The sequence below is a fragment of the Canis aureus genome, chromosome 9, assembly GCF_053574225.1.
Source record: "Canis aureus isolate CA01 chromosome 9, VMU_Caureus_v.1.0, whole genome shotgun sequence".
NCBI classification, from domain to species: Eukaryota; Metazoa; Chordata; class Mammalia; order Carnivora; family Canidae; genus Canis; species Canis aureus.
The window spans coordinates 14,225,110-14,243,072 of NC_135619.1; the positions used below are offsets into that span (position 1 = coordinate 14,225,110).

Sequence of the window (17,963 nt, forward strand, 5' to 3'; positions counted from 1 at the left end):
GCCTACCTTAGTAACAGTTCTTTTCTTCCTGCTCTCCTTTACCTGTTACCTGTGGACCCACTCTCTACCTCTTCCCTCTTCACTAGTCCTATTCCACCTGATGGACCTAAAGCCCTAAAGCTCTAAAGTAAGACTTCATATGGCAGGTAGCTAGAACTAAATAAATGGCAACTTGGCCAGCTCTTCACATCATTCCTGGCTGGTGCGATTGGATAGGCTGGTCTCCTGGAGCGAGTATCCCTTAAGTTCTGTAATATCCTTAATAGCATTAGAACCCTTAGACAATGACTGTGGATTCTCTTAGTGAGGCTCCATTCAGCCTTTATGACAGCTATAACCCTGCTTCTTCAGGACCCTGAATTCTCCCCAATACAATATTTTTTTCCTAAGGATATTCTTTTAAAGAATATAGTTTTATAGTTTTCCATATTAAAGAAAGCACTACATATCTAAATGTATAGGCTGACCTGGGAATTGGATAATCTTTTAAATATTAGTTCAGAAATTAGATACAGAGTTACCAAAGATTGATCCATATATCAACTTTTAGATGAGAAGTCCTCTGTGAATTGAGGCTATCTCCAGGTTGTCAGGGCCAGTCTACCTCTGCTAGAACAACTGAGGAAACGGGAGATGATGATAAAGGGAAAAATAAAGAGTAGAGTTTCTCTTCTTTTCACTCTCAGAACATTACTATCACTTGGGTTGGTAGTACCTTTGGAGGGATTTATTCAGGGTTCCCACCCCGGCCCCCCGCACATACATACATACTTCTTCCTATAGAAAATAACATATTTGAAAATGGATTAGAAAACTTTATCATCTCAAAGATGAGTATATCAGAGAAAATATATCATTATAACTTGAATAATTTGTTCTCATTTTATAATTGGGTCACTGTCTCATCAAACAGTCTTCATGGTTAAATTTATTATATTTTGTCTTATCATTTCTTTCCACAATTCAGTAAACCAGCAACTCGAGTAGAAATCTTTTGCTATTCAAATTGTATATTTATATATAAATAATTTCACTTTTGTAGCATTCTTCTTGTAACCAAAATAAAATATTGTATGATTTGATGAATAGGCCACTAGGCAGAGCAAAAATATGGTTCACATTTAAAAAGAACCACTTTATGTTCTGTTTTAGATTTATATTGTATATAAAAAAAATGCCTCACATGGCAAAATTTTAATTTTAGTAGCATAAAGTTGTAAGGGGCAACTTGACTTATAGAAGCACTCAGTGGATGTTGATGGAACACTGGCTAGGCATTAGGAAGGAGTCTAGATGTGGAGAGGGAGTCCAGAGATTAATAAATAGACTTTCTTACATTGAAGTTGGGTGGATAGTTACATATAAAAAAAAAGTAAGTACCCTAGAATATTTAGAACTCAAAGACCCATTAAAAACCTGGAAGTTAGTTGAATTGAAAATCCTAGGAGCTTGGTAATTTGCCTGTCAAATTTGTCAATGCGCTTGGGACAAAGTTAGCTGCATCTCCTCATAGTGGCATGGTTTTATGTCTGGGACTCCAAGCAAAGCACAAGCACTGTTCTGTTTGCTATTTGGGTAGGACTGTACCTAACTAGAGTTGGAGGACCAGGAAATCAGAGACAGGTGGCATAACGTAGCCATAGGACAGAAGTAGCAACAGATACATGGCCAGAATCAGACCCACAGACACTACCTTGAGATCTACTAATTATGAATTAAAGGCATAAGAGTCAAAACCAACTCTTCAGTCAGTAATTAAGAATAAACTGGAATGAAAGAGGCAGTATCTTAGGCCCAACTCAACTTTCTTTAAGGATTGGCCTTATCACTGATGGAACAAGCACCATTTCTCCTGTTTCATGATTTCTCTATTTATTCTTTAGTTACCCCTTTTTCTTGCCTTTAGGAGTTTAATTCTTCTTGGCTACTACTTTGCCTCCAGCAGGCTGTAGCTCTGCCTCTTTCTTGGCAGTGATTTTCTTCTTGATTCCACAGGCCCAGGACCTACCCCACTGATGTTATTTTCATCTGGCTCATATTGGCCTTGCTAGGAGACCTAAGGTTTCTGGGACTCTTTACCTTTGCTTTGGAGAAGCATATATTGACCCTATATGCTTAAATGTGGCCTGTGTAGTGATGCTGATGGAAACTGCTACCCTAGAGACTGACTGTGATAAACTACTTGAGCCAGCTGTGAAGCGAAAAATGTAATGCATCTCTGGGCCTTTCTTTTCACACTTACAGCTCAACCTGCCTGCACTTGTGCTCCCAGTATCCTCTAGAGTGAGGCCTGACTGCTGCTGCTTTAGTCAGCTTCTTAACAGGAGTGTCCATGGAAGAAAGTGGCCCATGTTCTTTTCCCATACATAGCACCACATCTTCATAACTAATGTCCTGGAAAAGATAACTTACTTTGTCTGCCTAGATAGAAGATACACTTTTATCTCCTCCGAAAGAAGGGATTTGCCTTCATTTAGTTTTTTAGTTACTTTCAATTTATTGGGCATTGTTTTGAACATAAAATATAAACTATAATTTGGAGAAGGACTATTAGCCTAAAATGACCCAATCGGTGCTAGTTGGGAGTAGTTTCCCTTCATAAGGTTGACCAAAAATGAATGAATGAATGAATGAATGAATGAATGAATAAATAAATAAATAAATAAATAAATAAATAAATAAAACACAGATTTAGTAATTATTCCTGGTGGCATAACTTTCAAGTTTTGGATATCTTTAGAAACAAAGTGAAAGAGCAATAAAAGAAAGACAATTGCTTAAATGGTGATGTTATAGCAATTCACAAATGCATATGTGTCTATAGGACAGATGAAGAAACAATGTTCTAATGTTATTTAAATGGCTTTGGACAAAAGCTCAGTGGCTGTATTATATTTGGATACCAAAAATCCTATTATCTCAAACCCTTTAGAGGAAAATAAAGGTTATATGTTACGTGTAAAAAAAAAAAAAAAAAAAAAAGCACTGCACAGAGCCTCTCTCAACACACTCTGGTCTGAATTCTTCCCCTGGATCTGTACCTCATCCCATCTTTCTAACCAGTGGCATTTGTTTTTGATCCTCCCTTTATGCTGTTGTATATTCCCCTTCAGATTACTTGTTAAAGGTTTTATTTATGTATTTATTATGTATTATTTATTTGAGAGAGAGAAAGAGAGAGATGGAGCACATGAGCATGAGCAGGGAGAGGAGCAGAGGGGGATGGAGAGGGAGTGGAAAGAATCTCGAGCAAGCTTATTGCTGAGCCACATGTGGAGCTCAATCCCATGACCCTGAATGAGATCATAACCTGAGCCAAAACTGAGTGTCAGAAGCCTTACCAACTGAGCCACCCAGGCACCTTCCACTTCAGATTTGATGCACATGTTTGACTTCCTAACTATATTAGTGAATTCTCTGCTGTAGTGCTGTCTCTTTATCCACAGAGCATCTCTGAACTACCTTGGTAACTCTACTTCTGGACGGATTTAGTCTGTCCTGATGGGATCCTTATAGTGTGGAGATTGAGAGGGTTTTACCAGAGTTGAGGTTACCATGACGCTAATGAAGTTTAAACTCCAGATTCTGTGCTCACATGGGTTCCTGTGATGTCGTGGGAGTTGTAGAATGTTCCAGGTGGAAAAAGGAAACAAGCTGCAGTCAAGCAGCATTTCAATGTAAGCATTTATGTTATTCAAGAGATCTCAGAGAAAGGAACTTGAATCTCTAAAGCTCCAGCATTTTAGGGTGATTTCTTTTCACAGTCTAAATTAATATTTACTTGTTTTAATATTTACTTTTTGTGCCTAATTTTGCCTTCATAATTTTGTATTCTTATTTTTAGAAAGGATCACACAAATTGTATATGCTTCTGGCCACATAAAATCCCAGTGGGATCTTATCACTGGTTTTTACTAAATGAGGACCCTGGGTATTTTGCTAGTCCTTATTTATCTGCACTATTTATAAGAATAAACAAACACTAAATAGAATCTAGAGAATACCCAAATCACTCTAAAATCAATGCTATACTGACCCTTTTACAAAAGATCTGTAACTTGCTGGCAGCCAGTATATTTCAGTGTTAATATTAGTGAATGCTGTAAGACTGGAACTCAGATACTGACTTTAGTTCATTTTAAGTCAACAGGCTTTTGTGGAATGCCTACTGTGTGTGATCAAGGTGCTGGGCCAGAACCATTTTTTAGTTTAAATGCAATTTAAGAGTCATTTGAAATTGTCTTAACAGTGAAGTATTTTTAGTTCCTTGGAAACCTAATAGCAGTTCTCTTTAAATAAATAAGAAATTGGAGCCAATGTGATAAATATGATTAAATGCCAGGGAACAACAATGATAAATTGTTGGCAGCAATCCTTTGATGTTCTCTGAAACAAAGAGACTTGTCAGTATGCCAGTGCTAGGAGTTTCAGTGCAGAGGATACAAAATGAAAAGTATCCTTGATCTTTTCTGTAGATAGTTTCATAGATGATGGCCCTGGGTAAGTTTGGGGTAACTATTTTTCAAACCAAGGAACCCTAAATTGAAAATGAACTGCTTTATGTTCATCATTTCATCATTCTTTTAAAATGTGTCAATCAGTATCAAATACTTGTGTTTGAGAAATATCATAAAATTCCTAAAAGACAAGTTAATATATAATGTCAGGTACTGATAAGTGTTTGAAAAAAGAAAAAAAAAAAAACAAAGTCAGAGAAGGAGAGAGATTGATGGTGGGAAGTGGGATGCTATTTTAGAAATGCTATACTGACTTCCTAGCTATTCCTCAAATTTGCCAAGCATATCCCCATTGGTTAGAACCTTTCTCGCACTTGCTGTTGCTTCTTCCTGGAGAGCTTTGTTTCCTTCAGATGACTGCTGCAGTTATTTTTTGACTTCACTCAGTTTAAAGTAGTACCTTCTACCATGCTATTCTTTTTCCCTACTCTACAAATATCCTTTACCATTTGACTTTGGGAATCAAAGAGATTAAAAGAAATTCTTGGGGCACTAGGGTGGTTCAGTCAGTTAAGCATCTGCCTTCGGTTCAAGTCATGATCTCAGGATTTTGGAAATGAACCCCCATGTCAGCCCCTCCACTCAGCAGGAAGTCTGCTTATCCGTCTGTCTCTCTCAAATAAAATCCTAAAAAAAAAAAAGAAATTCTTTGATAAATCCTTTGCTATCTGAACTCTTACTACTTGCTCTCAGAAATTCAAAAATTGAAGAGATTTTTAAAATATCTCTTGCTATTATTTGACCTAGATATCTGAATTAGGAACCAAGTAATTTGTATGGTAAAGGATACTTGTTTTCTTCATAGCCCTTTTTACACTCTGATTTGTCTTACTATCTGTTTGTCTGCCTAACGCTAAAATATTAGTTCCACAGTGGCTGGGAAGGGCGGGGACTTTGTTTTGTCCACAGCTCTATCCCCATCACCTGGAACAGTGCCTAGTACTTAATCAGTTCTCAATAAATATGTGTTGAATATATGTGTTAATAGGTGAATGAATAATTGCTCTTTAGCTATGTTGATCTTCTTTCACTTGCTTACATTTACTAAACTCTTTCCTTTGCAAAGGTTATTTCATTATATGCTTACTCTGTCTCCTCCTATATTATAAATTCTGTGAGGCTAAGGACCACGGTACCATTTAATTATCAATACCTAGCTCGATGCTTAATATGTAGGAGACACTAAAACATTCTACAAGTGAATGAATGAATGAACAATTAGAAGTACCTACTAGGAACACCATATCTAATCTAATGGGAATGAGGGGAAGTGAATTTCAAGCTGGATTATGAAGCATGAGGATGAATTAGCAGATGAAGAAGACCAGACAGAATGTTCTAGAGCTTAAGCTCAGACTTTATCCTAAAAGCAATAGAATAATTCTAAACAAAAAAGAGACACTATTAGACTTATATTTTAGAGGAGACCTTTTCCAGTAGTGTTAGGAACAGATGGGATGGGCAGTGTCAGAGCAGAGACTGGTTGGAAGGCTTTAGTGATAGATGCCTGTGATCTCCACTGGGTTCTCAGCAATGAGAAAAGAGAGAAGTGGATATATGCTTTTTAGAAGGCAAAATAAGTGACCAAGGCTAGTAAGGGTAAGGGAAGAGTTAAAGATGATTCCAAGCTTCCACTTTAGGCAAATGAGAAGATCATAGGGGTATTCACTGAAACTGTGTACCCAGAGGGAGGAGCCATCCAAGGACTAAAGAGTGTGAGGAACCCTTAAGACCTGTCTAAATTGAGGCTGAGCCTTAAGAACTTGGTAACATAGCTGATATTTTCTAGGTATAGATACTTAGAAAGGTGCCTGGAAAGAAATAATAAAAAGATAATAGTATTGGAAGTCTAGTTATGTTTCTGAATTTTTCTTCATACATTTCGGTTTTCTTTTTTTTTTTTTTTTTTTTTTTTTTTAAGATTTTACTTATTTATTAATGAGAGAGAGAGAGAGGCAGAGACACAGGCAGAGGGAGAAGCAGGCTCCATGCAGGGAGCCTGATGTGGGACTCGATCCCAGGACTCCAGGATCACACCCTGGGCCAAAGGCAGGTGCTAAACCGCTGAGCCACCCAGGGATCCCCCATTTCGGTTTTCATTATTAGTGTGTTTTAAGAAGGAAAAATAATAAACCTTAAAAAATTATATTAGGATCTGCCATAGAAAATGCTGTACCAAAAAACCAAAGAGCACAGAACTGAGGCCTTCCTAGGTATAGGCTATCCCCAACGAAAATAAATTATTGGTCCTGAATAGAAGAAGCCCACTGTGGAATAGGTTCACCTTTGTGTGTGTGTGTGTGTGTGTGTGTGTGTGTGTGTATGTTGGAGGGTGGGGCAAGAGAGGAGGGTTCATTTGGAAATTTAACCTTTTCATTCATAGGTCTGTTAAAGCCAGGAAGTCTCTTACTTATTCGCTTATCCTTAGCCTTCAGCACAATCCCTGACACTTAGTGTAATGGCTTAAGTGAAAGCTGTTACTTTGGATTTGTTATTAATACATTCGTTTTTATTTATATCACTATTCACTGTAATTGTCATACAATGATATTTGTGTCATCTTGGTTTTTAGGTAGATTGGGGTCCACTTGACTATTTAGTTGTTGACACGCCACCAGGAACTGGAGATGTACAGTTATCCATCTCACAGAATATTCCCATTTCAGGTAATCTTAAACTTTAAAGTAATTTGTGCTGTCTTTGGTGTTTTGCTATTCCCATACAGAAAAAGAAACTCTGTGATAGGCAAACATTTTTATGTCTTCAAAACAGTCATTTATAAATTTTTCTTTAGAGATCAGATTCATAAATTGAATTTTTCAAAATATTACCAAAATGACTGTGTTTACAAAAACATAAAGACACTTTGAAAAGGAGGTGATATAAATCTGTATTCTAGAAAAACAATAACAAATATTGTTTAGGTAGAACGTGGCTGTTTGGTTCATAGCTGTCCTGCAGTGACAGCATAGTAGCACTCAGCAAATATTTATTGAGCAAATACTGAATATAAATTAATATAAGGAAAGTTTGGCTTTTTTGGTGTATGCAAGTATGGGAAAATTTATATTCAGCTAATTATTTAATGTTAACCTTAAGAGGGCAATAGCATATTAGCTTACATCAACTATACAATATTTCATTATGATAGTACCTATCTTGTCTATGGTAGAGAATTTAAATATAAGTAGTTGGCTTTTATGTTGAATCTGTTTCCAAGGATTTTCCTAAATTCCAGTGGAGAAATAATTGTGAATCTCTCTTATACATAAGGGTGTTAGGAAAATAATTGAATTTTAGAATGTCATTAGAAATCAGTTATGTATTGGTAATAAATAACCAAGAAATATTACTGACATTTAATCACCAAAAGGTTTAGAATCTAGATTTTTGATAAGTCATACACATTGGTTGGAAATATCAACATAGCATCATTAAAATGAATTTTTTTGAGATTGCCCCAAAAGGCAGTAACATGAATATTTTTGATATTTAAATATATTTGCTACCTTACTGAGTCAGAGACTCTTTCTTTAGTGAAGCAATCTAGACAATATGAGATGGGAGTAAAGTGAAGTGGCATAGGAAAATAGTTGGATACATCTGTTTTGTAATCAGTGTACTGGATAGTCTGTTCTTGGTATTTTTAAGTATTTATGGGACTTGTGTATTTCTGAATCTTAGGAATACTTGCTAGATGTTTATTGAATAAAATGTGCTCCTGGCATCTTGAAATGCCTGTTGCAGACTTCCAAAATGTTTATATTATTTATATGGATAATTCGTTGATACAGTTGGGCTAAATTATCATGTATTCCCTGAATTGTGATTTGGTACCTTGAAAAGTTTAATTTACTTCACACAGATAAACTGATAGCCCCAAGCAATTTACCTTTGTTTACTCAGATAACAGCCCCTCTATTTGTATAGGATTTATGATTATATCACCCTATTTTTATTCGTACTTAAAACCAACAATATGTAGATTGAGGTTAAGATTTGCTTCTCCTTTGAAGATTTTTTTCTTATATGCTAAAATTTAACCAGTAATATTTCTTTATTCCTTTACTTTGATGAAGAGTCTGCCCTAAATAAATAAGTCATTAATATCACATGGTAATAAAAAGCAGTATTTTTTTGTTGTAGTGATGGTAAAACATGACATTCAGTAATATTGAATACATGCATATTGTTGTGCAGCCATCACCACAATACAACTCCAGAACTTTTTCATTTTCTCAGACTGAAACTCTGTATCTGTTAAACAGTGACTCTTCATTTCCTCCTTTCCCTAAACTCTGGTAACCACCATTCTTTCAGAAGCAGTATTTTTTATGTTAAGATGAGGAAATGAATGAGAAAAATATATGAGAAAATATATTTTGAAGAATAGGTAAATTTATGTATTTACTATTTACTTTATTAATAAAATTTTAAATCAACAAATATTTATGCATATAAAGATAGATGCTAAGCACTATAGAGGATCCAAGGATAATTAAATCACAAATGTTTTCCCTAGACCAGAGTTCCGTACCTTTATTGATACTCAGAATTTTTTGAGATTTAAATAATATATGGATTCTCCCCAGGAAGATGTATTTGTATTTACAGAAACACTATTTTAATGTGCATTTTAGGAGATTCACAGTTCTTAGGTTCAAAGCCCCAGCTCTAGAAGATAGAGCCAAGGGGAAGGGCACGGGGAACAAGTGGCTGCTAAGAAAAGAACTACAATTCAGTGTGAAAACCTGCTGTATGAGAAGTCTAATCACAGGACAAAGAGATCATGGATTTGAGGGGAATTGTAAAACACTTAATAGAGATGAGTTTTTAAAGAATAAATATGAGGGTACCTGGGTAGTTCAGTTGGCTAAGTATCTGGCTCTTAATTTCAGCTCAGGTCATGATCTCAGAGTCGCGAATTGAGCCCCATATTGGGCCTCCATGCTGGGCATGAGTCTGCTTAAGATTCTCTCTCCTCTCCCTTTGCCTCTCCCTTGAATACTCTCTCTCTGTCTCTTAAAAAAATATATATAGCACCATACCTTGTTTGCTTTGCATTTTTTCAGCCTAAGGGGAAGAAATAAAAAAAATGAAACTTTGGGTGTTTATATAATTCTGTTATAGAAACATAACATTTATTTTACTTCCCAAGTCTGATCCATTAAAAAAAATAGAGCCAAGTTCCAAAAAAAAGTTTTTGAAAATTCATAAATTTAGTGATTTCTGGACTGTGGAAGTAAAGTTATGATTTATCAGTATTTTCTAAATTTTCTTGAATGAGCATGTATATATTTATAATTTAAAAACTAAATAGAAAGCATTGATTCTTTAAGGACAGATTTCTGTATAAATTGGTACCATGATAATTACCCATTATTAATAAACTGGCATTTAAGGACAGTATCTCATATATTAATTTTTATATTTAATTATCACAGATATTATCCTTATTTTCTTATATCTTTGAAGAGCTAAGCAGCTTTCCCAAGGTCACACTGTTACAATAGTTCATAGCTGAGGCTTATATCAGTTCTGATTGAGTTTAAAGCTCATGCTTTCGGGGATCCCTGGGTGGCGCAGCAGTTTAGCACCTGCCTTTGGCCCAGGGCACGATCCTGGAGACTCGGGATCGAATCCCACGTCAGGCTCCCGGTGGATGGAGCCTGCTTCTCCCTCTGCCTATGTCTCTGCCTCTCTCTCTCTCTCTCTCTCTCTCTCTCTGTGACTATCATAAATAAATAAAAAATTAAAAAAAAAAAAGCTCATGCTTTCAACCTCTACATAAAGCTATTCTAACACAAAGCCCAACAGCATTTGACTCACTTATTTTCTGAGGTTAGTTCTAATTCACTCAAACTCGTTAGACTGAAATTATTCTGATCTAGATGATTTCTGATAAAAATAAACTTATGAATATGCCTAAATCTGGGACACCTGGGTGGCTCAGTAGTTGAGCGTCAGCCTTTGGCTCAGGGCGTAATCCTGGATTCCCAGGTTCAAATCCCACATTGGGCTCCTTGCATGGAGCCTGCTTCTCCCTCTGCCCGTGTCCCTGCTTCTCTCGCTGTGTCTCTCATGAATAAATAAATAAAATCTTTTAAAAATATATGCTTAACCTGTACACCCCTATATGATAAGTGTCCAACCAACAGTCTGTGCTAGTGTTTACTATGTTTAGTCTTGTTTCTGTTTTGATTCCTGAGAGATTGCTTTGGGCTTCTTTGACTCATATATTCAAGGGAAGATCTGGAGATACTAGAAGCAGTCTCCTTTGACCTTTAGGAGTAGAGCTCCAAATGAGTCTTGGAAAGACCATTGTCATCTTTGGGCTAATCATACTGGTCTTGGACAGTTGGCTAGTTTCCAGGTACACTGGCTCCCAATACAGAATTGTAGCTGTCAGTGTTAGTACATTCGTACTCTCAGTTATTATGTCAGTATTAAAATTAGCAGCAATGAAAAGACTAGATTTTCTACACTGAACATCTCTTAATTTTAAACTTAGAAAAAAAATCCAGCAATAAAAGTATCCTACCAAAATGATGTGTGGAGGTGGGGGGGGGGGATTGTGTATGCATGGCGTGCCCATGTGTATTATAAAGGCTTAGTTCCTGAGGTTTGGTTTTATTCAGGCCAATGTCATTTTAGTCAATATTTCTGAAGAAATAAAAATTGAGCTCTCTCCCAGGAAGGGTACTGACCAAGGAGTTGCTGAACTTGCTTGAATCATGGCTTTCATCAATTTATATTACCTGGAACAGCCTATCAGATTCATATCAGCCTTTCTAAGCCTAAATGAATGATCTCTAGTTACTAACCTAATTTTCCTTTCCTCTTAACGTTGACTTTAGAACTCTCTTAAGATATTCTGTTCTACCTTTTCTTATGTCCTATATCCCATAAACCATATAAGCTTTTTAGACTCCCATTTGAGCCCCCCTGTGATTTGACTTCCTTCACCTTCCCCCTAAACTCCTGCACATAATCTGGAATCCCCTTCCCAAACCCTTAGGTGCTTACTGCCCCCTCCATCTTCCCTTTACTTTCCAAAGTTTCTGTCTTTATATGCATTTCACCCTTACTTAGACTATCTTTTTTTCTCTAATCAGTGAGTACCCAAATCCTGCATACCCTTTATTTCAAATGTCTATTTTCTGTCATCTTCCTCAAATCCCTAGTTGAGAATCATTTCTCCCTCTTTTGGAATTCACATAGCGTTTCATTCAGACCACTCTTAACAGCACTCCTTATGTTCTCCCTTTACAGCCTGCAAAACTATTTTCTTACCAGACTGTTACTCCCTGGAGGGCTAAGGATTTGTTTAATTCATCCTTGTATTTCTCACAGTGCCAAACTCCGTGCCTTCCTGTAACCATTCAGGAAATGTTGAATCAGTGAATGAGTTTTATCTATGTGTCCATATTATCTTCTCAACTAGGATGTAAGTTACATGAATGCAAGAACTTTTTCCTATTTATCATGATATTTCTTAGAGTACCTTGGACAGTGGCTTATGCAATTAATATTGATTGAATAAATAACAAAGCTAGTTGACTAGTTATCACTGTTTATATAAAGAAATTTGTGCCTCCTTATTTTCTTACCATCTACTAACTCATTCCTGTGATCTCCTCCACCCTAAATGCTTTTGCCCAGGTGTTTTTTCTGTATAAGTTTTAAAAAGTATTTATTAAAAACACACATTTTATTTCACTCTCCCTTTGAGGGAAAAATACTTTCATTTTAGGGGTTTATTTATGCTATCCATTTTCCTGTTCTGTATATAATGTCCTTGTGGTTAGATGATACCTTTTAGTATTAACTTTGTTTTGGTGTCTGGGAAATAATGTACTTGCTATTTGGTTACATACAGACTCCACCAAGTTAGTAGAGAGAATTACTAGCATTGCTCCATTGTAAGACAATAATAAATTTTCTCATTTACTTCCAGGGATGCTACGTAAGGTGCTTAACTCACTCTCTATTTATTCTTACCTGTGGAATACCTGTCTACCCCACAGACTTATAAGGATCAAATAAAGGATCATGTAAAACCTCTATCTAAATGTATTATATTTTTTTAGAAACTACTTTGAGTTTTTTGGTGAGGTTTTGGTGGTGATATGTCCTCAATTAGAAAGAGCCTTTGTATCAACTTTGCATATATCCAAGGCATGTTGAGAATGAAGTGAAATGCTTTGTATTTGGAAAGAGACCTCCTTTTGGAAAATTTATGGAGGCAGACCTGTATAAACAAAACAATCCTTTTTCTGAATGCTAGTTAGCAGCTCTTTGTATGTGTTACATTTTTTTATTCCATTAAACGGATGACAAGCTCATAAGAAGAAACTTTAAAGAAAAAAATCATCCTTTTATATGTGTTAAAAGTGTTGTGTACCAACAATAGTAATAAATATGTTGATAGCAGTATTAGTGGCTAATGATTTAAATTTGAGCATACATGGGCTATTGAATCATTACATGCTACAAATAGCTAGTAGTTGTAGTAATTGCTAGAGGGAAAAGGACAGGATAAAAGATGGGAAATAACCAATTATAGTCTTTGGATTTGCTCTTGTTGAACTTGCCAAGGAACAGAGGCAGAGTTATCAGTGCTGGTTTTATTTTTTTTACTCTTTCTTCCCCCCCAAGTGATACAGTTTGCTGAGTTTTTGCTTGTTGCTTGTTAGCTTTTAAATTAGTTGTTGCCATATACTGAGTCAGGTAAATCCTAGGGTTGACTTCTGGGTTTTTTAAGACATAACGATGAGCTCTTGGGAATTTTTGAACACTTATCTGCTCTTCCATAATGGAAGAGGATTAATATTTCTTTGAGGAACATTATGAGTACCTTGAATATTTTGAAAATATATGCACTGTGCTGGTATTTGAATTCTAATAGATGTTACTTAAATTTTTTTCTCTCCTCCTTTGCCTTAACTAAAGTCCTCTGTATGACTATATAGACTATCTGACTTTGACTTTAACTCTTAGAATATGAAGAGTCAGTGCTTTTTCATGAGACTGGAGAATTTTAGTAAGTTATTTGTATTAAGATGCTATATTAGTCAGGGTCCTGGCAGGAAATAGATGACATACTTTAAAATGAATTAACAGAATGAAGTTAGTGAGGGGGCTGGTAATAGAGAGATGGGCAGCATTAAGGAAACCAGCAAGAGAGGGTGAAGTACCTACAAACTAGTGGCATAGGAAGTTATTACTGTCCCTTCTGCCTAACGGGGCCTGGGAATGAACTGTGGCAGTAGAACCTGGTGACCGCTAGAGCCATAAAAAGGGTCTGCCATTTGGGAATGGTGGCCACAGAGGAACTTAGCCAAGGCCAGAATGGTTGCAAGTTAGGGAGTGAGTGGTGTACGAGGTAGGTAATAATCCTGCAGCCTCTTTTTCCTCTCAGAGTCTCATATCCTGCAGGTACTTCCTACTGGCAGATCCCCATTGAAAGCCAGTAAGAAAACTCAGGTGGTTTAGTCCACGGAGATCAGCTACCCAGGCATTGATCAGGATAGAGAGGGGTGGAAAATGAAGCAGAGCTTGGTGGGGGGAGGGAAGTGAAGTGCAGCAAGTGGAAAATAACTAAAACAGCTTGTTTTCTTCTTCTGGTCCTCATTATAATTGTGAATTAGTAACTTGCAGTAGCTGAAATACAAAGCAAAGACCTGTGCCCTCTAAAAGTTTGCGAGCTAATACAGATACCAGTAGTAGTACAGTCAAAGTAGTGAAAATCCATACTATCACAAGGCAAAATTGTACTGTCATCAAATTTATGAACAGAAAATTTATTTGTAGATAAGTAATGAAATAAGTAAGTTTTGTATAGTGTGGAGTAATGGATGGAAGAATTTATTTTGATAGGATAGAGTTATGAAAAAAGTTGCCCTTTGTTAAGTAAAATTGATATAGGAGTGAAACTTGGAAACTATTTTTCTGATAGAAGGGACAAAGATTGAGCAGTTGAGAGGGGAGCCATCATGATCCCTTCTTTGTTTTCTTTCTTTTTCTTTCAGGGAAGGGCAGAAATGGAACAGAAAACAGTCTTAGTGTGGGTCCTGCTTTGATTCCTTTCTCCTAGAGAAGGAGTTACTGTATATGGTAGAGTAGTCAGCTAGATGATATGCTAAATATGGACTCCAAGAGAAGCTACACTAGCAGACTGGTATTACATTACAAAAATGAGGTGATGCCCTTTCTTCCTGTCTATGACACTTTCTGTCTGGACCCTGTGGTTAGAAGGAAAGCCAGAGGCCTTTTTGCCTCTCATTCATTTAAATGAGTCGAGGTAGGAATTTGAAATTATGCCACTTGAATATTTCAGTCATTGTTTAAAATGAAAAGCATTTATTGCTTGTGAAAGGCATTGGGCCTATTGCTACAGTAACTGAACTCTATTCATTCATCAAAGATACAGGAGGAAAAGCTGTACAATTCCACACTAGTGTTTTCCCCTCCACCAGCAGTTTATTTGGCCTAATCAGTGATCTCTTTTCAGGTAATACTCTTTGATTGCTAATTTGGACAGTAGTTTTGATAATATGAAAACCTATTGGGTTTTGAAGGATCAGAAGCTTATTGTTGCTATTATTGAATAAGTGAATTACCTTAGGCCATCCTTTGAAATAGTTACCTTGTTATCTGGAATTTTCTCTCTCAAAACAAAAGGAACATAGTGGTTTCACTTAGATAACCTAAATGAAGTCTTTAATTTTTTTTTTTGAATAGCTATTTTTTCCCCTTAGAATTGTTTTGAAATTTAAGAGTAATTTTTTAAAGATACAGTACTAATCCTTTGGAAAACCATTGATAACTCAAAGAAAAACATTTGGCTATTTTGGATTTTATTGCTTTGTTTCCCCTACAGTTTTATAGTTTACAATGACCTCAAACTGTAAAGCTAGAAACATTCTGATACTTTAAAGATAGAAGACTTAGGTCATAGCTAGTCCTAGTATTCAAAGATACTAAATCTTCATTTATGTTTTCAACTTGCAGAATGGAACTTTGAAGGAGACTGTCAATTTTGGACGACTTCCATATGTACTGTGTTTCTATGCAAAAACTAGGCAGCATTATAATTAACGGCTTTTTGGCAAGAATTGCATTGTGTAGAAAAGAATTATTGTTTTATTTATCAAATTATAAAAATTATTTTCAGAATAAATTTGTCTTGTTATATAAATTGTAGCCAGGTGTTAAAGGCTAGAAACTGTATTCCAGAGTTTTATCACTTAGGGCATTCCTGGTACTCAGTCTGAAACTTCAGTCTTTGTTACATTGGGAATCAAATTATAAAACTAAATATAATATCACTGGTTAATGAACAACAGTATTTTCTAATCTAAATTTTAAAGAAATAAGCTTTTTGGGCTCTTGTATTTGAGTTACTGTATTTTATAGGTTGAATTTATAGCAATCAATTAACAAGTTTAAAGAAATAGCCTGAGAATTAACAAATTCTGAACTGTGACATGGAAAGACCCAGGATTTTTTTTTTAAGACCCAGGATTCTAAAACCTTTTTCAAATGATTCTTATATAATCAGCTTTCAGAATCACTTTGTCTCTACCAACCTATCTGACATTTGAATTCCTTGATCATTTAGCTTATGTTTGGATGGTAAGTAGTTCATTCAGTTTCATTGTTTGAGAATTTCTGGGCACTTACTTCATGATATATGCCTGACAGCTAAAATTCAGTGACTAGTCTTAATGTCTTAAAATTCAGTGACTAGTATAATGGCCAATGGATAGTCAGATTCATATTAAAAACTACTTTAAATTCGTTAAGCACTTGTATGTAGAAAAGTACAAGTCCCACAGTCTGTCATTTAAAAATTTTTGCTCTTGATCATAGATTTTAGAAATTTGATCTGAATCAGAAGTTTAGCTCTAAAGAATGTTTTCACATCTTAAGTATGATAGTATTTGGAAATGTAGTAAACTTTTTCCATATAAAATCTCAGTCTCTATTTCCTAAGACATACCTGGTTAACTAAAGTTAGGATAGTCAGGGAGTAGTAATTCTTCTCTCTGGAGTTCATATTAGAGAAAGAATATATATAAAAGGAATGTGTTTCATTATTAAACAAAACGGCCTTTGGTGGTGACTCACTGTGAGCCTGGGCAGGTTGAGCTATACATGCATCTAACAGAATTTGAAATGCAAAATATTAAATCTAAGAATACAACATGAACAGACTCTCATAGAAGAGCAAAAGAGCTTTCTTTCTGAGTTGTAGAGACATAGGTATACTACAAGTAGGCTCCCCAAGGTGTTTACTGATCAACATTAAAGATGGAATCAAGACTGCAAAGAAGCAAGGATTTTAACTTTACTGGAAACATCAGAGGTGAGAGGAGGAAGAGAATAAGAGAGCAAGCAAGCATGAGTGAAGAATATGAGCTATTTGTTTCCAGCTCAAGCTCTTTAAAATCTCTGAAAGTCTCACTTATCCCGAGTGGTTCCTTGGTAACCAGCCGTCTGGATAGCCCTGGTGAATTCTTTATCAGCATCATTAAGGTGAAGTGATTAGAAGCCCATTACCTGTTAACTCCATTATTGAAGAGCCAGTCTTTGTCCCTAAGTAGCAGATACACATCTAGATTCCTTTGACGAACTTGAATTCTCATTAAAGTTCCAGAGTGCACACTCTTTCTCTCACTAGTGAATTTGAAATACTGTGGTTTCCACTAATTATTGTGTTTGTATAATTTTTGTTAGCCATTGACAAATTTCCTGTACCATAATTCATTTCTAAAGTGAAAATAATGATTGATCTTTAAATTAATAAACATGTGACTATAGTCAATTCTCTGTTGGAATGGTGCAAAGAGTCCAAAACTATGACTCATGAAAGAATTATTTATATTTTCTGTTGAAACACAGTCTGAGGGTACATTTGAGATAGATTTACGTTTTTAAATATTTAGTTTTACTTAATCATATACTAATATTAGTGGACATTCCTTCATCTTATAGCAAATAATTTTTATAATTAAGGAAATTTCAGGGCTACAGAGGCGAAAGACAGGAAGAACTAAAAAATACCAAAACCAATCTATTGTATAGTTAATAAACAATGATACATTTGGTATTTATTTATGTTAAGCTAGCAGAAGTTGAATGATTATTTTACCGCAAGTATCTTTAAATCTAGGAGAATCAGCATCACTTTTTATTAGAGTACTATGAACATTAAGAAGAGCAGTTAATTTGCGGCACGTGGGTGGTTCAGTCGGTTAAGCATCCAAATCTTGATTTCAGCCCAGGTCATGAGTTCAAGCCCCACACTGAGCTCTGTGCTGGGCATGGAGCCTACTTTTCAAAAAGAGAGAATAGCAGTCAATTTGTTCTTTTAAGTCTTAGTTGACTTTACATTGATGTACTCAAGAGTTGTAAGGTATGGAGTTACTCATCTAGATATCA

General features: G+C 35.7%; 1 protein-coding gene across 31 annotated transcripts in view; it reads left to right on the forward strand.

Annotated features, from left to right (window-relative positions):
* NUBPL (NUBP iron-sulfur cluster assembly factor, mitochondrial) overlaps positions 1 to 17,963 on the forward strand; it is a 231,260-nt gene that overhangs the window by 151,001 nt on the left and 62,296 nt on the right. For all 31 annotated transcript variants that reach the window (XR_013385973.1, XR_013385972.1, XR_013385971.1 and 28 more), the window contains one exon: positions 7,090 to 7,183. Coding sequence is in view for 21 of the 31 variants with exons in the window: in XM_077908971.1 (XP_077765097.1) it covers positions 7,090 to 7,183 (94 nt within the window). In the remaining 10 variants the exon portion in view is untranslated. The remainder of the gene's footprint in view (positions 1 to 7,089; positions 7,184 to 17,963) is intronic.